This window comes from Pezoporus occidentalis, unplaced genomic scaffold (genome assembly GCF_034315485.1).
Source record: "Pezoporus occidentalis ecotype Australia unplaced genomic scaffold, CSIRO_AGI_Poc_V1 ctg244, whole genome shotgun sequence".
Taxonomy (NCBI): Eukaryota; Metazoa; Chordata; class Aves; order Psittaciformes; family Psittacidae; genus Pezoporus; species Pezoporus occidentalis.
In genome coordinates, this window is record NW_026914330.1 from 303,833 (window position 1) to 326,978 (window position 23,146).

The window sequence follows — 23,146 nt, forward strand, 5'->3', positions numbered from 1 at the left end:
AGGTTTTGGGTTTTGGTTGTTTGGGGTTTCTTGCTGTTCCCTGATGCTCCGATGACACCCTGTGGACTTTTCCCTGTACTACTGCAGCTGTGCAAAGACCCAACAATTTCGTTCTTTTTCTCCCGGTGGCTCTTCTACTCTGTTTCCCTACATTTTTCTCTAGTGACTTCTGTTCTTCAGCCTATTAACTCAGTCCTGAATGGCTGTTAGCAGGGGAGCCATGGCACTGATGTTATTTGGCATACACTGCTCCTGTGCATTGCTGCCTTGCTAACATTTGTTAGCTTGCAACTACATGGTGGGGTGACCTAGTTCCCTCCATGACCAGCAGAGCTCCACAGCACATCCTGAAGTGCAGCAGCATGTTTGAGGTGTTCCAAGTGACCTGTCCACTGAGACCAGAGTGATTTGAGACCCTCTCCACAATGAATATCCCCACAATGAATATCCCCAGATTTAGACTGTCTGGAAGAATGTACTTGTCCTTTGTCCCCTTGATCCTAAGTTCTATGCTAGAAGAAGGATCTATTGCTTATTTATGGCTGTTCTGCCTTAAAATGTGTTGCCTATATGCTTATTCACACTGTGGCTATCCTCACAATCAAAAACTGATCCTTGAGCAATGTTGGTGCAGGCACATAGCAGCCATTTGCTTCCCACACCATTCTCATATGTACTCTGGAAGTGCTTTCCCTCAGCATCAGAAGAGATATTAAAGGAAGGAAAAAAGTAGGAATTAAACTTTCTTTCTCCTATGAGCTCTCTGAGTGCTTGTGTCCATCTGAATTCTCACTATCAATGTGAGCAGAACCACTCAAAAACCACCACACAGCTGGAAGAGAGCATCAGAGTCTTCAGAAGACCATTCTTCCAAACCTGGAGACATCGAGAAAGGTATTACACCAAATTAACATATGAACAGAGTTTGAGGTGGCTGTGGTACAGAGCAGAGACACCCACATAACATACATGAAAACACCAGACCTAGGTGTGGGCACTTTAGGGGAATAGCCAGTATTTTGACAAGGTGAGATTCAGACTAAAGCTTGGATGAAAACTTAGGCTGAATTTTGTCAGAATATTGTACCAAAAGACAGGAACAGAAGATTCAGTCTTACAGATTTTGCTCATCCTTGTCAGCTCATCAGTGGTGACAGCCATCTTCCAATAAAGACAGAAAGTCTTTATTGTTAAAATATTGAAAGTCAAAACATTGTAAGATGAAGATGGTGGATAGCCAAAGGCTTGCATGACAGCTTCATTGAGGAAATGATACTAGGCTCAAACACCTCCAAGGAATTTTGCATGTAATACAGTCAACCCTGTGAAGGAATATCAAACTTGTAAGGATGGAAAAGAGTACTTTAGTCCTAGCAGTAATTTAAAACATTAGATGGAATAAACTGAATGGAGGCCATTGGCATGGATATTCCTGAGGAAGTCATTCCAGCCCTTTTGGTTAGATGTCCACTGGAATGCTTCCTGCTCAAAAAAGCATGCAGTACCCTGCTGTGAGCCATTGGAAGAGGCAGACATGAGATGAGCAGCCAGTCAGCAGAGTTCCCAGTGCAGCAAAGATTTCAGACCACTGAAGACCAAAATGATTAGTCACATTGCTCCACGCTTTATCCCTCAGATAAGTTTGACAGAGAAATGCAGTACATCAACTTCCCCCACAAAGGAGAAACAACACCCCTGGGAGGCCTGTGGAGCCTGGCTCTGGAGTCTGCCCTTCCTCCTTCTGTGCACAGTGAAGGCGGACAGGAAAACTCCAGCTCCAGAAGACAGGTCCTGTAATCCAGCTGCACGAAATGACCCATCTGCTAACACATTCCAGACTCCAGACTGCAGAAAGTTGCACCTGGCGCTTAGTGCATCACTTCCCAAGGAAAGGGAAATGAAGTTTACATCCTTTTTGTGGAAACAGAACAAAGTGATCTTATTGTTTCTTATTGCAGATGACAATCTTTTGTGCATGAGTGAAACGCCAGACCTGCTCTCAACACTCCCCGTTTTCAAGGATGCTGGTGCATCTTGTAACACAGGTGAGATCACCAGCTCTGAGCTTTTTATACCATCAGAAATGAACTCACACCCAAGTGTTAAAGCACATTCCATGGTCATTTCAGATCATGGAAGCACACTGAAAGTCATTCCATTGCATAGTTTGTTCTGTGCTTGCACTCGGCAAAGACAGCTGTGATTGTCTGAAGGAGAATGTGGTTATTAAATGATATTATACTAAACAAGAGTGAAATTTATAGAAGCATAGACTCATGGAATAGTTTGGGTTGTAAGGGACCTTAAAGTGCTTGCGATTGCTCTGACCCAAATGCAGGACTTCAAACTTAGTCATGTTGAACTTCATGAGATTCAGACACACAGCTTGGTGTCATCAGCAAACTTGCTGAAGCACACTTAATCCCACTGTCCATGTCACCAAAAAAGATGTTGAACAGCGCCTATCCCAACACTAACCCCTGAGTAACACCGTTCATCACTGATCTCCACTTGGACATCAAGCCATTGACCACAGCTTGTGGAGATCAGGTAAAGTCTCTCATGAGGAATCACATAGTTATAGGCAGTTCAATGACTGAGAACTCCCAAGCCACCTTTTTCACTTTTAGCCTGTCAGAGCCCTACACTCTCTTGATAGGATCTTACAGATATTCCACACATGGAAGGTTTAATGTTTAATACTAAATTCTCTTATTTGAAGATATTTGATGTTACATGTGATTTTGATTAAGCAGAGTGGTACAGCAATGATCTGAAATCACAATGCAAGCTCAAATGACAGCTAGCAGAAAACAGCAATTGCAGTATACCAATGAGTCACAACATGAAGGTGATTCCCACTACCAGTCTCCATTAAATATTCACAATCATGGCCGTTACCATCCCTAATCCCTGCAAAGGGGCCCATGCTCTCTTCAGAGCTCTTGTTGCTTATTATCCAGATTTTATACTGTCTGTGGGACTGAGCCATGGTGGGACTGCTGTTGTTGGTCTGGCTAACTCAGGAAAGTATTCAAACCCTTTTGATTAACTTGGGGACAAACATTTACACAACCACTTGGTCCGCTCAGCTGATACAGCCAGTTGACCCAAAACAAAGGCTGCCCTCCAGTGCCCTCTGTGTTGAGATCAGGTTTATTTGCAACAGGCTGCCTCTCCTTCCTTCCTTTATTAGCCCTTGCACTCCACCCCGAGCCTTCTTTGATCACAGGGGTTTATTGATTGGTCTCATCACTAGGTGCATGTCTGAGTCATGATTTCAAACATGGAACAACTGCAGTAGCAAAGTCCTGCCCAAGGATGAATCCAGGATAACAGCTAGAAAGACTTATTTGAGGGAAGAAAATGAATGTCTATACAGTAACACAGAATGCCACAGCATTCAGGAGGTATAGGGTGCATCCCAAAGCATCTGGTGGACAGTCTTGCGAGCATGTTTTGCTAGTCTATTGTCTTGCCTTATGGGAATAATCAATCCCCCTTTCTTAGTTAGGTTGCAGTTAATTCCATGGCTTTTGTGAAAAACCTGGACACTGAGAACAGACAAAATCACAGGATGTTGTGTCAGCCACAGACTGAAAGGAAGACAAATCCCTAAAGAGGGAGCAGACATCTTGCAGGTCAATAGGTTGTCATGTGCAAAACAGTCTCAACTAAGGGAATTTCAGTTTGTTTAACTTTTTGCCAACTAACAAACTTTTCATTACTGGTTTAGAAGACAAGCAGTTCAACAAACACGTAGGGAGATTCTTTATCTCCCCCTGCAGCAGGCTTTTCTCTCTGCTCATCCAAACTCACCATCTTTTCACCACGCACTGCACTCACTCTCTTTGGTGAGGCAATGGGCAATGCAGGACTTTGGGGTCACCGCTTAATAGTTTTTGTCTACCACTCCTTGCTTCTTACTCTTTTCTTTTTCTGATCCTTGCTTCTTGTACCTTCCCTGCTCTGATGTGGGAGCTGCAGTGCCTTTGGGGGTGTCCCTGCTCAGTGCGGCTTATCCACATGCCACAGACCTGACAGAGGTACCTCCCTGGGCACAAAGTGCCACCTTCCAAGAGTGTGTGCCAGCTGTGTCCCCAGCAATATTACCTTCCAAGAGTTTGAGTTTTCTTTGCTTCTTCCTTTTGCATTTCTTCTCATATGTCTCCTCCTCTGCCCCAGGCTGTGTCACCATTCTGCCCTTGAATTTCTAAACAGAGAAGGTCAGCCTCCCTGTGGCCAGAAGCAATCCCAACTGCTGTTCACTGCTGTAGCAGGAAATGGACTGTAGTAGGACTTTTTTTTTTTTCTCCTGAAATAAAGGGACAATAATTCTGTAACTTCTTGGGATAAAACTATTTTCAGCTGAAATAGGCATTATAGGAAGAGTTCCTGGAAAGAGGTTAAAAATGGGTTTGGAGTGGGAGTCCTGTAGGATTTGATGATGTACCCTCAGGCTGGGGAGTCCTGGTACCCAGCTGTTCAAGGCAGCAGATTGCCAGGACAGTTCATCTCCTGAAACTTCTTTTTCTGAATAACTGGGCATAGTTGATGGGGGGTAGGAGGGCTGGATCCTCATTCGCACCCTTGATGGAACTTCAGAGTGCTGCTTCAGAGGAGTGAAGTACGAAAGGGATGGGCCTATTTGTAGTTACACCACTCATCAATGGCACAATGTCTTTAGGAGCTCCTGGTGCATTCAAGAGGCAGGGAAAGGTATAGGGGCTTTTGTGAACAATGGAGATATGCTAAGATGTATGCAAGGTAAAAGGAGGAGCCCAGAAGTTCGTAAAATAGCTTCCAAGTTCAAAGCTGAATTAACAAACTCTCCCTTATCAGCATTAAACAAAGTCTTTCCTTCAAAGGGAACCACGGCCTTTTATTTGGCCTATATCTCCAGGAAAGGATGTTGAATGAAGCCAAGAAGAGCCTCTAACTGCCTTCTAAGGCTGCTCATAGTAGGAAGATACCCTCCACAGGGAGACAGAAAATGTCTCTCTGTTTCTGCTGAGGTAGAACAACTGATGGAAAATGAAAGGCTTCTGTTGTTGGCTTTGTGTTCCTTTTTCCTGGCAACTCTGCCACTAGTGCAAGTTTCAGCAGTGATGATGGACTGACACCAGAGCTTCCCCAGCCTCTCACCTCCTAGTCCCCTAGCACAGGAGGAGAATCTATTGGAAAGAAGTGGCAAAGGAGCCTTAAGGAATACTGCCAGGGGACTGTGACCTACAATGATGCTCTGAAGGCAGCATCAGAGCTGGTCACTCATGCCTATGCCGTAGTCTGGGATTCTCTGAACAAACCAAATGTGGTGAGGAAGGTCCATGTTTCAGGAGCTTGTCTTTTGCCCTGCCCTGATACAGATGGCATGTGGGCTGTGTTCACAACAGTATTTCAGAGTCCTGATGAGCCTCTCTCGAAGTGGTTTACAGCCATGTCTACGGCTAGGGCCATGGGCACGGCTACATATCCCCACCACCTGCAGACTGCAGTTCCTGAGACAGGAACGTTGGCTTCCTGAAGCAAGAAGTCTGTTTTGCTGGTACAGCTGTGCCTGTGAAGGGTGTCCTGCAGAGGTACCTCACATCAGTAAGAAGACATCCTCACTCTCATCACCAACTAACAGAGGAATGCTGCCAGAAGTCTTTCATTGAGCCTAGTAAGAAGAATCAGTTCTTCACCATCAGAAGTAACAGAAGCTAAGGACATGAGTAGTGAAAAATTCAAAGTAGAAACAGAATCCCAAAATCATTTAGGTTGGAAAAGACCTCTAAGATCAAATCCAACTGTTAATTCAGCACTGCCAAGTCCACCACTAAACCATGTCCCTGAATACCACTTCTACATATGTAATACAGCTATGACTTCTCCTGCTGTGAAAATGGCTCCAAAATATTGTGTTTGATTGCCACTGCACCATAATCCCTACCATTTAATTATCTGGAAAATATAAAGTGTCATCTCAAGTCCAGAAGCAGTACATTCACTGAAGCTATGTGGTGCATCCAATCACACTTATATTAGATTTAATAACACAGCTGTTGAGGAGCATGTGGAGATTTCTGAGCTGATTCTGCAACAGGTCTGCTTGGATCACATGGGGCTAATGCTTTGCCTGACCAAAGAAGTCCTGCTCCTCACAACCCTAAGTCAGGTATCTGTGTTCCCAGCAACCCAAGCATCCTGCCAAAGGATAATAAGAATCAAGAAGACAGTACAGCACTCTTTTGTGAAATGTCCACGTTATATTTCTTGTTTTCATTCAAGGTTGCATTCATTGATCTGCACAAAGATTTGCCTTCCTGGGTTTTGTATCACTTTCAGAACTTAAAATAATTACTGTAAAGCTGTAGCTCCATCACCCTCCCCCTTTAGAAAGGCCATCTGCTCATTGTTTTAGCTCAGCAATCTGGCATTTTCATGTGTTGGGTTTTTTTCCTGGTTGAAAGTATCAGCCTGCAACCAGCTCACTACCTGAACCTGAGTATAGAAGCAGGGTTTAAACAGGCTTACTGTTTCCAGCTCTACGGACCTCAGCACAAGAAAGACATGGACTATCGCAGCGAGTCCAGAGGAGGTCATGAAGATGCTCTGGGGGCTGAAGCACCTCTGCCATGGAGGCAGACTGAGAGAGCTTGGCTTGTTCAGCCTGGAGAACAGAAGGCTCCAGGGAGACCTTAGAGCAGCTTCCAGTGCCTAAAGGGGCTGACAAGAAAGCCGGAGAGAGGCTTTTGATAAGGGCTTGTAGGGACAGGACAAGGGGGAATGGCTTTAACCTGACAGAGGGGAGACCGAGATGAAATATTAGGCAGAAGTTCTTACCTATGAGGGTGGTGAAGCCCTGGCACAGGCTGCCCAGAGAAGCTGTGGCTGCCCCATCCCTGGCAGTGTTCAAGGCCAGGTTCAACAGGACTTAGAGAAACCTGATCTGGTGGAAGGTGTCCCAGCCCATGGCAGGGGGTTGGAACTCGACGGGCTTCAAGGTCCCTTCCAATCCAAACCATCCTATGATTCCTACAAAAAATGCCCAAAGCATAACTTAGAACTTAAGAAACAATACATTTTAGCCTTATTTTTTATCAGGTTACTGTTTGTTTTTTTTCTGTTAGTAGCTTTTGCAGCTAATCATGCTGGCATAACACCTTTCTCTAAAAAGGCAAGATCTTGATCTGACAGTGTTTTACACTCAGCTTGGCACTGGTGCAAACGCAGGACAAGTCAAACTTCCAGATGAGAGCATTGTATGGGAAGTTATTAATGACTGCCATTGAAGTGGGCTTTTGTAACAGGTAGAACTAAAGTCACCCCATGTGCGTGACACTGAAATCAGGTGGAAGTCCAACAACATATAAGAAGAAAAGCAAGTTGGGTGATTGGTGTAGCTGTTCCTGGAAGAGGCTGTGGGTACCGCTGTGCTGCCCAGGGCACACCAGCCAGCCTGCAGAGCACCAGCTTTCTAGGTAAAAGAAGCCAAAATATCATCTCAGTTCTCTGAAATGCAGCATTAAACTGGGCTTCCTGTCATCCTGTATGTGCTGCCTGATGCTCTAATGGACTACCAGGGAAACGTGATACTGATCTTCGGGTAGGAGCAAACAGAAACAAAATTATTTAGAATAGAGCTTGTTAGACTGGCAGATTTGGGGATTCTGAACATGTTTTGAGGATTAGACTAAAGCAAAGGAGGCTCTTGGCTGGCTGAAAATGATGATCTCCTTCCAGATGCAGCTGTGGCTGTCAATATTTACCTGGGTGGACAAGGTGGATTTTCTTGCAAGGGCTAAAAATGGTGCTTTTCCCCACACCCTTGTAGCCAGTTGTTAATGGGGTACAAAAGAGGAATGGTGAGTGCTAGAATGTGTTGTGCTGTTGAGATGGTAAATATCATGTGTGTCCCCACCAAGATACCTTGGGGAACAGAATTTTATCTAATAGACTCCAATTTGAATCAATGCACTGTTTCTTCTAGCCCTCTTTTTTGTTTGGTTGGGTTGGTTTGTCTTTTTCCCCCTGTAAATGCTTGTGTTAATCTCTTCTGTGTGGGAAGAGTGAGAGGGAAGTCTTCACTCTTAAGAAAGCCTCTGGAGCACATTATTTTCCCCAGGAAAGACTCAGGCAGTTTTACCCAAGCCTCACTGGAAGCATTTGGAAAGCAGACCCATTTTCCTACCAACAGCACTTGGTACCAGCTGTGAACGGACACTTTCTGCAGGCAGTGAAGCACAAGGTCCTCTAAGCAGCTGTAGGTGCTCTCTGGGGAGCTGCTGCCCTAATGATGCACCAAGGCTGCCTGGGCAGCAAGTTTCCTCTCCGCTTGCTGACCAAGAGGCTTGTTTGGGGTTTTTGGTTTTGTTTATATCTACTTTACCTTCTCATAACAGCTTTACTTCTAAAACCAGCTTGATGTGCCTTGGCTTTCTGTGCTTTATATGCTCCTCTGAACAAGGAAGCTGTGGTACGGTAGATGAAGTAGTAATAATAAAATATATTCCTTGGTGAGTCATCCATGTTTATTTTTACTTTGGAAGATGAGCTTCCAAGCTCCAGAGTGCAACAAAGACTGTGGCTGCTTGAGCTCCTCAGTGGCATCTCTTCCTGGAGATACATTCCCAACTTGGATATGAGGCTGAAGGAGCATGTTAAACCCCTTCCTGCTTTGCTTTGTCCCTTATGTATCATTAGGTGCTAGTGTGTGTGGGATGTAAACAAGGCAGTATACAAACTGATCCTTGATTTTATACTTTGAAAGGAACAGTGTGGGGAATGTGGTACACAACAGCCGTGGGAATCTGGCTTTTGTGACTTATGAGCAGAAAGAATAGCTTTTGAAAGGAATTTTGATGCCTAATGGTGTCTGGACTGGTATTTGAAAAATGCAGATTTGTTCCATCACAGGAACTGATTAGGACAAAAGGAAGATCCTGTGAACTTTATGGTCCTGATTTGAAACTAGAGAAACTCACAGGATCATCAAATCACAGAATTAAAATAGATTTTCTATTTACATATCTGAGGTAAGTGTCCCTCCTGTCCCTCCGTCCCAACCCCATCCTCTCAAAAACTTCATATTTCATGTAAAATTTTGCAGAAGATGTTTACGTTCCTACTCTGGCCTTTCCTGCAGTCAGTTGCCATCAGACAGGGCTGCTTGCTGCTGTGGCCATGTCACTGGTGAATGAAAAAGCCAGTGATTCGTATCTTCCAGCTTGTCTTACATCTAATGTGAAAATTAAATGACCTTCAGACGGCAACTCAAGATTCAGAACTCCAGGCTAATGTAAATCCTAAGTGGAAGAACATGATGGCTCAATCCTTAAGATGAGTCAATTGAGACATGATTATTTTACACCAAAAATATTTCCTTAGCTGATTGGGTGAATGGTTGGTTTTTACGTTATCCAAAATGTGCAATTTTTCTTTTTTAAGTTCTAGAAGCTGCTATTGAAGAAGCTGGAGTGAAGTATGGCCAGTCAGCAGAGTGCACACTAGTACCATCCCCTTTATTTCGCTGGCAAGCTCAGTTATGGTTAACAATACTAAGAGATGATGAAGGCATCTCACCAGGTACCTGGGAACAAGAAAAGCCCAGAGGAAAAGGTCAGATGGTTGAGTATGAGCTGGTTATGCAACCTCACCACAAATTCATAGAATCCTAGAATCCTAGAATGATTTGAGTTGGAAGGGACCAAAGAGTGGTTTTTCTCCAAAAAGACCAGTTCAGAGTAAGAATTTTTTCCTTTCCCTTGATGCTCAGTCCAGCATTCTCCTGTATGACCATTTATGCCATCTGCTTTGGCTTCATTGTCTAGTCATTGTACACAACCTTGCAACCCAGTGAGGGTGCTGGGAGAATTAAGGTGTAGAAGCACGGGCCTTAACTTTATTTTTTCCCTGCCACGGTGTTCCCCACACAGACACATACTATGATTTTCCACATTCTCTTCCCATAGAAACAGGAACATAAAATGCTGCACACTGAGAAGCGGCTCATTTTTCTATGAAACCATACTAGGGGAAGAGAATCCATTTGAGTGATGCTGCACAGACGTACACCCTTTGCAGGTAGGTAACAGGCTTTCAAACAGCATGATAATTAGTTTTTTTTTCTACCCAGTCAGTGATATCCCTGCTTCAACAGAAGAGAAGATGGAAACAGAATGATAGGTCTGGGTGGGAGGCTCACCTGGGTGTCCCTGGTTGAGAGAAGACGGGTTGCAGCTCCAGAGCATGAGGTGGGATGGTGGGATGGTGTGCTACAAAGGGGATTGGGAATGTATGGCGCCGTATTGCAGAACAGCCAACCGCCAGGACAGCTGCCATGGCAGCACATGGATGGGATGGGAGCAGGTAATAGTGTCGGTGAGGGAGGAGGTGGTTATCTGGGCTGCAGGAGGGAGCAAAAGGATCCGCAGCACAGGCTAGCGGCCACGTGAATGGATGGCTCCAGGGTGAGGAGGCCGTTCCTAGCAGCGGTGGAGATCAACCGGGGCCGAGCTCGCAACCGCCCAGGGTAACGGCGAGGAGGAGCGGCCGAGGCCCGCCGCCGCCATGACAGCCCAACGCGCCGCGCTCGCGGCCGGGAGGGGCGGGGCCGCAGCGGGGCCGGCCGCGCCCTTTGGCACGCCGCGCATGCGCGACAGCCCGTACAGTAGGTGGAGTCACGCGGGCAGGGTCACATGATCGGGGCCCTTTACAGTAGAAGCCCAATATGGCAGCAGAGGTGTCGGGGGGTGTCGGGGTTGTTGTGGTGGGGGTTGTTCGCACCTAGGGCCGCTCCGTGTGCCTCCGCCTGACCCCCGGCCTCCCCCACGGACGGAGTACCCCGGGTACCTCGGAGTCAGCTGCGCCCTGTCGCGTCCGACATGAGGGAGAAGGGCCGCAGGAAGAAGGGCAGGACCTGGGCAGAGGCCGCCCGGACGGTACGTGGGGCCTGCGGCTGCGGGGGGGCCGGAGGACACTGGGGCGGGTCAGGGGCCTCCCGGACGCTCTGGGCTATGGTGCAGGCTCCCTCCTGGCGGGGGACGGCTGCTCCCGTCGCGTCCGGCCCAGCTCGGGGAGGTCAGGGCCGTCTTGGCCGTGGCTGCCTGCGGGGCCGCGGGGTATGTGCGCTGCGGGCTGCCGGCTTGGGGCGAGGGTCTGTGCGGTGCCGGCTGTCGGCATTCCCTGATCTGGCTGCGGCTTCCTTCCAGCGCCACGCACTTGCATGGGCAGGTTTTGATTTTGACCTGCTCTCTGGTTGCTTAATACTTTTAGGTACAAATTTGTATGGCAAACTCCAGGGTGGTGGTGGGGAGGCATTGCCTTTTCACATTTGCAAAACGCGGGGATTAATGAGGATGTAAATAACACTGTCATGCATATTGGGTTTTTTTAAGCCTTCCCGGTGTGTCAGTGTTTTTCATGCAGTACAACTTGTTGCAGTAGGAGCTAATTGCCTCTGGTTAGGTAGTGAGTTGCAAAGCCCAAATCTGTAACTTTTATCTTACAGTTTCCCAGCCTGACAGTCGTTGTTACTGTGCTGCTTTCAAGATGGATTTACCATAGTTTCTGTGCAGGACAGGCATGTTATGGAGTGGATAAAAGAAAAGGGAAGTTGAGTAGTGGGAGAAGTATGAGAGAGGAAACTAAACAAGTGCAACCTGCAGGAGCTGAGCAAAAGCGTTAAATTGTGAAAATACAGCGTAGGCTTCTGCGAGATCTGTATTTACAGCGTGGATTCAAAGCTGCCTAATGGAGGGGGGGGGGGGAGAAGTTCAGGTTCTATTATAACCATTCTGAGAGAGGTGTCTGTTAAAACAGGACTTGGAAAGTGGCTGGAAAGTAAATGTAAATAGACATCTGCGGCTGAGACTTGCAAGCACTATTTTAATAAATAGCAATTTATTTGGACCTTGTTTTTACAGTTTGAAAGGCATCAAAGTAGCTGGTGTTGTTTCAGGTGATACAATGTGATTAGCTATTCTAAGAATATAAACTACTGGTGAATACGTTCGTACTTCTCTGTATGTGTTAATGTGTATAATTTTTAACAATTTATTCTGAAAGAAAGAGTGGAAGAATCCTAGCCAAGGGTGTATTGTGGGAGCGGATCTTTTCCAGGCTATGTGTACTGCTGTTCATCCACTGATCTGTTCCAGAATCCACTTAAAGGCTAAAACACCTATTTAGAAAAGCTGCACTGAAAACTATCAAAACTGAAGGTTATACACTTCCCTGGGTTGCACAGCCAGGCTGATGACAGAGACTGCTCAAACTAGGAGAGGATAAGTAAATGCTTGCCAAAACCTGTTTTGGCAAATGTTTCTGTTTGTGTATTCAGCGGGAATGTTAAAATATTCTGGTCAAACTCCAACTCTAATCTTCAAAAAGTTACTCTGCATTTTTGGTTTGAAATAATGTTTTCTGATTCTTGCCCTAGCTTGTGTGCTCGTATTGGCTTCTCAGCTGCCAGTGGTTCAAGTTTGTAGGGTATATTATAAAACCGCATTAAGAAACATGGCAGCTCTCTGGTGACTTAACTTTCTGCTCCTGAAAGGTAGCGTAAAACTTTCCCCAAGTTTGAGGAAGATCTTCAGTGTAGTGTTGCATATCTATGTTCTTTCTGCAGAGTTAGTTTGCTCACTGAGCTCTAACCTGGCTCACTGCAGGGTGGAGTGAGCCCTGACAGTTGCAGGTCAGCATGGAGCTGCAGGGGAAGGAGCTTGGGGCTGCGGGTTTGAATGGCAGTGTGTCCTGACAAACCACCCTTTGGTGGTCCCTGAGCAGCAGTGTGAGGTTATCACAGTTTATGTTTCTGTGGCAGTTCTGTCCCCACTCTGCCTTTGCTTGTGCTATCATCTCGGCGCTGGTTAGTGTATATAATTCAGGGAGCTAAACCAGCCCAAACCCATTGTTGCTAGGATGGTGCTGTTCTGCCTTTGTGCCAGTTTAGCCTTATCCTAACCAGGTATTTGAGGTTAGGGGTCCTCCAGCACAAGGGAGGTGATGGGAACATGGGGAGGGTAGAGCACCATCTACTTGAATTAGCTTAATCTGTTGTAGCAGTTCACTGTTAGGTGGAGACAGGATGGTAAGCAACAGAAGCATGGCCTTTCTCTTTGATAGCAGGACCTTGGTAAGTATATGGATTAAGTGGATTCAGTGCAACTCAAGTTATGCTGGCCCTTAGATGTAGGAGACTATTTTTTGGAGCAGAATTGCAGTGTGAAGTAAGGAAAGGGTGCCCCATGCGGGCAGCCTGCTCAGGGAGGAAGTTACTGTTGATAAACAACCTTTTTCTTATTTCCTGGCTCATTCAGTAAATTTGCAGCTGCAGATGACTGTTAACTTGTGACTTTTCCTGGGACAACGGCTGGGTGTCCCTGCAGTTAAAGTAAAAAGCTACATTAAAGTGTAAGAAACTAATGCTATATAGTACAAGTTTAAGGTAATAGTACACAATTTTAAGATAAATACACTACATATCATGGAATGGCTTGGTTTGGAAGGGACCATTAAAGTTCATCCAATTCCACCCCCTTGCCGTGGGCAGGGACACCTTCCGCTAGACCAGGTTGCTCCAAGCTCTGTCCAACCTGGCCTTGAACACTGCCAGGGATGGGGCAACCACAGCTTCTCTGGGCAACCTGGCCAGGGTCTCCCTAACCCCACAGGGAACAGCTTCTTCCTAATGGCTCATCTCAGTCTCCCCTCTGTCAGTTTAAATCCATTCCCCCTTGTCTTGTCTCTGCAGGCCTTTCCCAAAAGCCCCTCTCCAGCTTTCTTGTCAGCTCCTTTTGGCAGTGGAAGGCTGCTTTAAGGTCTTGCTTGAGTCTTAGAACCTGGGGCCTGGAGATTAGACACTTGGAAGAAGTTGTTCCCTGTGAGGGTGGTGAGGTGTTGGCCCAGGTTGCCCAGAGAAGCTGTGGCTGCCCCATCCCTGGCAGTGTTCAAGGCCAGGTTGGACGGGGCTTGGAGTAACCTGGTCTAGTGGAAGGTGTCCCTGCCCGTGGCAGGAGGGGGTGGAACTGGATGAGCTTTGATGTCCCTTCCTACCTAAACAATTCTGTGATTCTATAATTTCTTTTGACTGCTCACCTCAGAGTTGTTGCTCTTTCTCTTACTGATGTCTAACAAAGTCCTTGTGATACAGCTTTCCAAAGCAGAAGGGGACCTGAGCACAGCTGAATGCTCCATGCACCTCCTTGGTGTCATCCTCTGTGATGTGAGGAAGTACAGCAGTGAAGGGGCTGTTGTAGTGCATTAGTGGCCTGTTGAGATCCAGATGAGAAGTCCTGCTGCTGGACAGAAGCCACAGACAGGCTGCCTTTGTGCTTTGTTTTTGTGGAGGAAGGTGTATGTTGTCGTGTGCCAAGTTTGAAGATGTTTGAGTTTGTTTTTCATGGGAAGTTCCCCGTGTGTGACCTGACTGAATAGTTTTCCACTGTAAAGCCTCTGACCACTGAGGCAGAGGGGCTGTGTGAATGTGGGCTGGAGATGGTCACCATAAATGCTCCTTGGCTGGGCCATCTAGGAACACAAACCACAGTCTTTGTGAGTGGGTGCTGCAGCAGCAGCAGCGGTGTTTTTTCCTGCGTGCTGATTTCCTGTTGGGTCAAATTGACTTTCTGAGCTCTGGAGGGTGGAAATCCAGTGAGATAATTCACTTGGGAAAGCAGATTGAGTTTAAGCATGTTGCAGTGGTCATCTCTGAATATGCGGATGTCCAAGGACAAGTCCTGTCATGGTGCTGACAGTTGCTGTGTCGCTCTTGTGATGTGAGCTCTGCTGCTTTCTTGCTGTAGGGGTTTGTTTGCATCCCTTGTGTCAACTGAAGAATTAAAATGAAAAGATATGCTGCCTCTGAAACTGATAGCACCGAACATGAGATCTGATCTGGTGTTCCAGTCCCATCTGCTGTGTCAAACAGAAGATGATGTAGTAAGGTCAAAAGGTGAAGTCAAATAGAAGGCTTGTTTGTTAGGGAAACAAATGGTGTGTTATTGCAACTGACTTTATTAAAGCTGTCTGTCTTACATTTATGCTCCAACCCTGGCAGTGTTCAAGGCCTGGTTGGACTGGGCGTTGAGCAACCTTTTCTAGTAGAAGGTATCCCTGCCTGTGGCAGGAACTGGATGAGCTTTAAGGTGCTTTCCAATCCAAACCATTCTGTTCTATTAAGGTGGAATTTTCTGGGGGATACTTAAGTAATCTTCATAGAATCATAGAATAGTTAGGGTTGGAAAGGACCTGAAGATCATCTAGTTCCAGCCCCCTGCCATGGGCAGGGGGGACACATCACACTAAACCGTGTCACCCAAGGCTCTGTCCAACCTGGCCTTGACCACCACCAGGGGTGGAGCATTCACAGCTTCCCTGGGCAACTCATTTCCATGCCTCACCACCCTTACAGTAAAGAATTTCTTCCTTATATCCAATCTAAACTTCCCCTCTTTAAGTTTTAACCCATTACCCCTTGTCCTGTCACTACAGTCCCTAATGAAGAGTCCCTCTCCAGCATCCCTATAGGCCCCCTTCAGATACTGGAAGGCTGCTATGAGGTCTCCACGCAGCCTTCTCTTCTCCAGGCTGAGCAGCCCCAACTTTCTCAGCCTGTCTTCATACGGGAGGTGCTCCAGTCCCCTGATCATCCTCGTGGCCTCCTCTGGACTTGTTGCAACAGTTCCATGTCCTTTTTATGTTGAGGACACCAGAACTGCACACAATACTCCAGGGGAGGTCTCACGAGAGCAGAGTAGAGGGGCAGGATCACCTCCTTCGACCTGCTGGTCATGCTCCTTTTGATGCAGCCCAGGATACGGTTGGCTTTCTGGGCTGTGAGTGCACACTGAAGCCAGCTCATGTTCATTTTCTCATCGACCAACACCCCTGAGTCCTTCTCCGCAGGGCTGCTCTGAATCTCTTCTCTGCCCAACCTGTAGCTGTGCCTGGGATTGCTCTGACCCAGGTATAGAACCTTGTACTTCTCATGATTAAACTTCATAAGGTTGGCATCAGCCCACTCACAAGCGTGTCGAGGTCCCTCTGGATGGCATTCCTTCCCTCCAGGGTATCAACCGAACCACACAGCTTGGTGTCATTGGCAAATTTGCTGAGGGCGCACTCAATCCCACTGTCCATGTCAGCGACAAAGATGTTGAACAAGACCGGTCCCAACACCGATCCCTGAGGGACACCACTCATTACTGGTCTCCAGCCAGACATTGAGTCATTGACCACAACTCTTTGTGTGCGGCCATCCAGCCAGTTCTTTATCTACCGAGTGGTCCATCCATCAAATTGATGTCTCTCCAATTTAGAGACAAGGATGTCGTGTGGGACAGTGTCAGATGCTTTACACAAGTCCAGGTAGATGACATCAACTGCTCTACCCCTGTCCATCAGTTCTGTAGCCCCATCATAGAAGGCCACCAAATTGGTCAGGCAGGATTTCCCCTTAGTGAAGCCATGCTGGCTGTCACCAAGCACCTTGTTGTTTTTCATGTGCCTTAGCATGCCTTCCCGGAGAATGTGCTCCAAGATTTTGCCAGGCACAGAGGTGAGACTGACTGGTCTGTAATTCCCTGGGTCATCCATTTTCCCCTTCTTGAAAATGGCGGTTATATTTCCCTTTTTCCAGAGGAGACCATGGAGATGCTCTGAGGACTGGAGCACCTCTGCTATGGAGACAGGATGAGAGAGCTGGGCTTGTTCAGCTTGGAGAAGAGAAGGCTCCACAGAGACCTTAGAGCAGCTTCCAGTGCCTAAAGGGGCTAACAAGAAAGCTGGAGAGGGGCTTTTGACAAGGGCGTCTGGGGACAGGACAAAGGGGAATGGCTTTAACCTGACAGAGGGGAGATTGAGATGAGCTCTTAGGCAGAAGTTCTTCCCTGTGAGGGTGGTGAGGTGCTGGCACAAGTAGCCCAGAGAAGCTGTGGCTGCCCCATCCCTGGCAGTGTTCAAGGCCAGATTGGATGGGGCTTGGAGCAACCTGGTCTAGTGGAAGGTGTCCCTGCCTGTGGCAGGTAGTTGAAGCTGCATGACCTTAAAGTTCCCTTCGAACACAAACCATTCTATGGTTCTATTATTCTCTTAATCTGAGGGATGCTGTTTTTCCCTGCTTTCTTTCAAGATGTATGCAGAAGAGAGGGCAGAAGGATCGAAATTGTAGAAGTTGCCCACTTCTCTGCAAGTACCTGAGTGCATTTGCTCAGCCTTATAATCAAACTTGAAAATCTGCAAAGGTTCCAGGACTGCTGCAGAAATACGGAGAAATTCAGAGGATTCTGTAAAACAGTTTGGGGGACTGATCGGCCTAGTAGGTGATGCTGTTATTTTTTTCCTACTAGCTATTTCAAGTGCACAGCATATAGGCTGGCAGAGCTGAATTGTGTGTGTTTGCGGATGTCTTTTGACAGCAGTAGTTAGTTTGACCGGATACAAAATGCACGTGATGTCTGAGATGGATTTCTTCATTTCATTGGTACTTCAGAGGCCTGATGGCTCAATCGGAAAAAGTCTGGAGAATAATTTGTAGCATACCAGGCTCTTCCTGGTGAATCTGAGAACTGGCTTTTCACTTTCCAGCAAGGTACTGAAAGAGCGCTGTGGAAGGTGAAATGATTAATCAAAGCTTGTGAAATGAGCTGACAGCTGAAGCTGGTCAGGTTTCTTTTACCGATTTCTTAAAGGGTTCTTTGTTGCTGTGTGTTAGGTTTATTGGTGGTATTATGTTTCTTTTTTAATCCCCTGAATATTATCGCAGCTTCCTTCCCTGTTCTCAGTCCATGTCCAGGTATGAGACCTGTTTCTGCTGATGACAAGCAGCTGTGGCTAAGGTCAGCCTGTTAAATGCTTTTGCAGAGACTTCGGTGTGACAGGCTCAGTGCAGTCAGTAGCCACCACTGTGGTGACCAAGCCATTGTATGGCAGCCTCCTGCCATGTGGCGTATCGATGTGTCTGGAGCCAGGAAAATACCTTGGCAAGGTTTCTAGAGAAACAGACTTGTGGCTGCACAAGACTGCACAAAAGTTGGCACAAACATTGTCATATGCCAGAGAACTGCAGTTTCCGTTGTTCTTTACTCATACGGATCTGCTATTGACCACAGCGCTTGGATGTATTTTTCCTGCAATTTTTAATTTCTTTTTAAAAAGGGATTTATTGTGAAGTCAGCAATTGCTCTGCCAATGTAAACTGTTTCAGCCCAGTGTGGGTTGTATCCTCTGATTTTTAATTTTTTTTTTCTCTTCTGTATGCTAGACCTTCTAGTGAACTGAAAGTTGCTTTCAGCTCATCTTGGGAATCTGTAAGAGACAAATGGAGGCTTAAAAAACTGGTTCTGATGTGGAAATGGAGAATTTGGAAAGGGTGAGGTGGAAGAGTAATCCACTTTAATTGCTGTAGCAAAGCAGCATACTATAGAATCTGTCCTTCTTCCAATCACAATAATCCAGTTATTTGGCTGGCACTTACAGACTAATTTCCAAGTCGTAACCCATGTTCCAGTTAGAACTTTAACCTCTTTAAAGACATCAAAATCCCCATGAGGTACTACATATACCTGCTGCTTTGGATAGGCAGTTGTGCTTACTCTGGCTGGAGTTAAGGTCATTTGCTGGCTTTGTAGCTGATCTACAGGGTTGGCAATGCAATGCTGTGTGAAGGTGTGGTTCTTCTACAACTTCTTTTAAATGATACCCAAGGGGGTGGCTCTTGGCTTGAGGGTTTTGAAGTCCATCTGTCCCACAGCACCAATGCATGTGGGGAAAAAATGCTCCCAAGATTTTGGCTCCTGCAGAGAAGGAAGGAGGCAGATGTGGGAGCACCCAGCTCAGCAGCACAGCACGGAAGAGGAAGCAGGGAGCATTGTTGCCAGGTGGGGAATCCCCGCTGGGGCAGAGCATCAGCCCTGCCCTGAGTGCCTCTCACAGCAAGATCAGAGGTCCTGGCAATGGTTCACTTTGTTGTGTGTTCCAGTAGAAATACTTAGTGCTACTGAAGGATCTCAAACATGTTTTCTTCTATTCTTACCTAAACTGCATCTATGGTTCTAATTATTAAAATTTATACAGAGCTTAGATACAGTTTTGCTTGGTTTCTCTCTAACTTTGTTGTAGCATGGAAGGATTTAAAGATATAATGCAGACTTCCTTCAGATAGCTCATCTCTAAAGCTGCAAGAACATTGAAGTGAACTTTCTGCAAAAGTTGTGGTCTCCTTTGCAATCAGCTGAGCAATGCAGATGTGCAAGCATGTCTTGGGCAATTTTGTGCAAGACCTTTCTAAGTGCGAATGTTTGAGAACAAAAACCAGTTTTGTTTCCTGGATATGGTTTTTGCAGCATCTGCTGAAGATGGTTTAAATGAACCTAACCATTGCGTAGCAACCAGCACATTGTCTGGTGTCCTAAAGAAATGGAGTAATATTTTCCTAAAGTGTAGTTTGATTCTGGGTATTATGCAAGCTTTTTGTATACAATGATGGGAAATTAAAATACTTTGTGCTTAAACCCCAAGCTTCACAGTGTGCTTTATTTTGCACCAAGTGCCATTTGTATTAGTAATGTAACATGGAGTAGCAATCACTGATTCGGAGGCAAGTTGGTGGCAAGCAGGAGTTGGTATCAGTGCTGTGTTTGCTTCAGGGTTTTGCATCAGGGCAGATACGGTTTGACCCACAAGGCTGAACTTCTGCCCGTCACTCACTGGATGTGCTCTGAACAGAATCATTGACTATCGGGTTGGAAGGAACCTTAAAGCTCACCCAGTTCCAACCCCCTGCCGTGGGCAGGGACACCTTCCACTAGAGAAAGTTGCTCCAAGCCCCTGAGGTCCAACCTGGCCTTGAACACTGTCAGGAATGGTCCAGCCACAGCTTCTCTGTACAACCTGTGCCAGGGCCTCGCCACCCTCATGGTGAAGCCCTTCTTCCTAAGATCTCATTTAAATCTCTCTTGTCCTGTCCCTACAGGCCCTTGTTGAAAGCCCCTCTCCAGCTTCACTGTCAGCCCCTTTAGGCACTGGAAGCTGCTCTGAGGTCTCCCTGGAGCCTTCTCTTTCCCATGCTGAGCAAGCCCAGCTCTCTCAGCCTGTCTCCATAGCAGAGGTGCTCCAGCCCTTGGAGCATCTTTGTGGCCTCCCCTAGACTTGCTCAACATCTTCATGTCCTTCTTATGCTGAGTCCTCAGAGTTGGATGGAGGACTGCAGGGGATTCTCAGCAGAGCAGAGGGAGATAATCCCTGTGACCTCCTGGTCACACTTCTGGTGATGCAGCCCAGGATGCAATTGGTTTCTGGGTTGCTAGCACACACTATTGGGTCATATTGAGCCTCTCCTCAACCAGTACCCCCAAGTCCTTCTCGGAAAGGCTGCTCTCCATCACTTCATCCCCTATCCCATACAGATACCAGGGGTTGCCTGACCCAGGTGCAGGACTTTGCACTTGTCCTTGTTGAACCTCGTGAGGTTTGCATGGGCCCACCTCTCCAGCCCAGAAAGTGCTCCTCTGGCTTCATCCAAAGAGAATCCATTGTCTTCTCTACTAGCTGCTCCAGAAGGCGAGTTGAAACGTGCTAAATGGAGACAACTGAGAGCCAGCTCATGAATGCTCTCCTGAGGTAAAACTGTAGTAATTCGAGTGTGACTGCCCAAATATCCCAGTGCTGAATAAGGTCATCCTGTGCTTTTTGGCTCAGCGTTGCATGTGCACATTGCCTACGCTTTATGTTAAAAATGCACCAGAAGTGGATGCTTGATAGATCTGTTTGTTTTTTTTTTTGGTGTGTTTTTGTGGTTTTGTTTTTTTTTTAATCTATGGTTGTCAGGTTTTCTGCTGATGTGGTTGGGTTACACTGTTTGGAGGAGTAAGAATAGATGGCCAAGTGCAGCTAAGGCATTCAGTCTGATTCTTGCTGTGTATTTAAAACATCTCTGCTGTTACTAGCTTCTCAGACATCTGATCTGAATTCATGTCCTGAATGGCTTTGGTTCACACCAAAGTGTTAACAGCCTCAGAGTTCTATTGGCTGCTGCATGACAGTGGTGGCTCTTGGGTTTGGTACTGATGTGTACCAGAAGCTCCTTTTGTAATGGCTAGAAACCTAATATGTTGATTATAAGGCCCAGAACCCTGATATGTTGATTATCAGGCCTTGGTAAGATAACTGTTTGTGGGTGGTCAAATTTATTGTCCTTCCTCTGCTTTTAGAGCAACCAGGAAAGTAGTGTGTCCTATGCTGCTAAGTATGGTTTGAATTGAGTTGTAGAATCCCAGTTTGGTAGAGACCTCAGCAATCATCTTGTCCAACCTTTCTAGGCACAGCAGGATCTAGGCTAGATGTCCCAGCACCCAGTTAGCTGAATCTTAACAGTGTCCGATGTTAGGGAGTCACCACTTCTCTGGGGAGATTATTCCAGCGGCTGGCTGGCGGTTCTCATGAGAAGTTTTCTTCTACCATTCAACTAGAATCTCTCCAGGAGTAACCTGTGCCCATCACTGCTTGTCTCTTCCATGTGACTTGTGGTAAAAAGTGGAGTCTCCATCTTCTTTGTAACCACCCTTTACATACTGGAATATCCCTACATGCCCTTGTAAAAAGCCCCTCTCCACATTTCTTGTTAGCCTGTTTGGGTACTGGAAGCTGCTCTAAGGTCTCCCTTCTTCATTCTCAGCCTTCTCTTCTCCAGGCTGAATAAGCCCAGCTCTCTCAGCCTTTCTTCTTTTGAGAGGTGCTCCAGCCTCCAGAGCACCTTTGTGGCCTCCTGTGGACTTGCTCCAACAGGTCCACAACATCCAAAGGAATCCTGGCTTAAATGCATTATGTTCACCCTAGGCTAAACTGATGTGACTACCACTGACTCCAACCAGGACTGAACCCACTGATACCATCGTAGTGATGCAACTTTGGGGCAGGAACTGAACTTCTGTACTTTTCTATTTGGGGCAGATTAAAGCTTTATTTTCATGAGCACAAATTACTGCAGTGCCTTTGCTGGTAACTGTATGTTCTGCTGAAGCTGTGTTCAGTTGTTTTATAGATACTAGATGTTGTCTTCCATTCTAGTAACTGCTCTGGCTCTTTAGGAGTTGGGGAGCAATTGTGTTTTACTGTATTCTGAATTCCAAATTGATTTGATAAGATCATTTCATAAAAATGTCCCTGTTCCTTTTCTGGCAAGTCATGCGATTTGTGCTCTGCTGGGAAGAATTTTTTTTCTTCCCTACTTTCTATGTGGGGAAATGTGAATTTGCTCTTAAACCTCTTAAAAGAGGCAGCAATAAACATTATCTCTTCTGACTTGCAGTTTTGCTGTTTGGAAGCTTTTTCTGAGCTCAGTCTATACTCTGTCCCAGTGCAGCATCCCCCATGGAGAGCCACAAAACCCATTTACTCTTTTCCCCTATGCTTTCTGGCACGCGATCCACAAACAGAGCGTGTCAGGGGATTTGTAGCTGCTGAAAAGCTGCAGTAAGCAGGCGTTCCTGGCAGTACAATCTAAAAAGACTAGCAAGTAAATGGTCAGTAATACTCACAGGGCACTGACTGCACTCATCCTGCTTCAACCTGGCAGATGATGCTTCCCTGTGTGGGAATCTTGTGTGCTGTAGCTGCGTTTGGGGCTTGTGCACTGTCCGTCTATTGGACTGCAGGGTCCCTAGCCACCCTGGAGGGCTGTGCTCTGCTGTCACCCAGGACATCACCTCCAGAGCTTGAGATTCTTGAGCTGTACCTTGAACAATCCTGCCTGGATTTAGGCATTGCCACAACTCCTTCCAGTAGCTTCTGCAGGAATAATTCACAGAGCAAAGTGAAAGGTTGAAAATTGCTGATAACTGTAAGCTGGAGATCCCACAGGCTTTTAAGCACAATTCCGCAAGGCCTGGCTCCCTTCAGTTGAGTGCTTAGTATGTAGTGCAGATGTACTGAAAGGCATCACAATTTGTATTCAGTTCCTTTAGTTGCCAGTGTTTAACTTGAATCTGTCTTCATAGTATCTTAAAATCACAGAATGGTTTGGGTTGGAAGGGACCTTAAAGCTCATCCAGTTCCAACCCCTGCCATGGGCAGGGACACCTTCCACTAGACCAGGTTGCTCCAAGCCCTGTCCAACCTGGCCCTGAACACTGTCAGGGATGGGGCATTTTTTCCTTCTTGCCAAGAC

The 23,146-nt window shown here is 46.4% G+C and overlaps 1 protein-coding gene across 4 annotated transcripts in view; it reads left to right on the forward strand.

The window, feature by feature from the left end:
- The first annotated feature begins 10,671 nt into the window (after positions 1-10,671).
- The window catches only part of ASXL2 (ASXL transcriptional regulator 2), a 114,535-nt gene continuing 102,060 nt past the window's right edge, over positions 10,672-23,146 (forward strand). For 2 of the 4 annotated variants that reach the window (XM_062622616.1, XM_062622615.1), the window contains exon 1: positions 10,673-10,922. Coding sequence is in view for 1 of the 4 variants with exons in the window: in XM_062622615.1 (XP_062478599.1) it covers positions 10,866-10,922 (57 nt within the window). In the remaining 3 variants the exon portion in view is untranslated. Of the gene's footprint in view, positions 10,923-14,075; positions 14,338-23,146 lie in introns of those variants that run through there. The other 2 variants (XM_062622620.1, XM_062622617.1) reach the window with 2 other exon arrangements.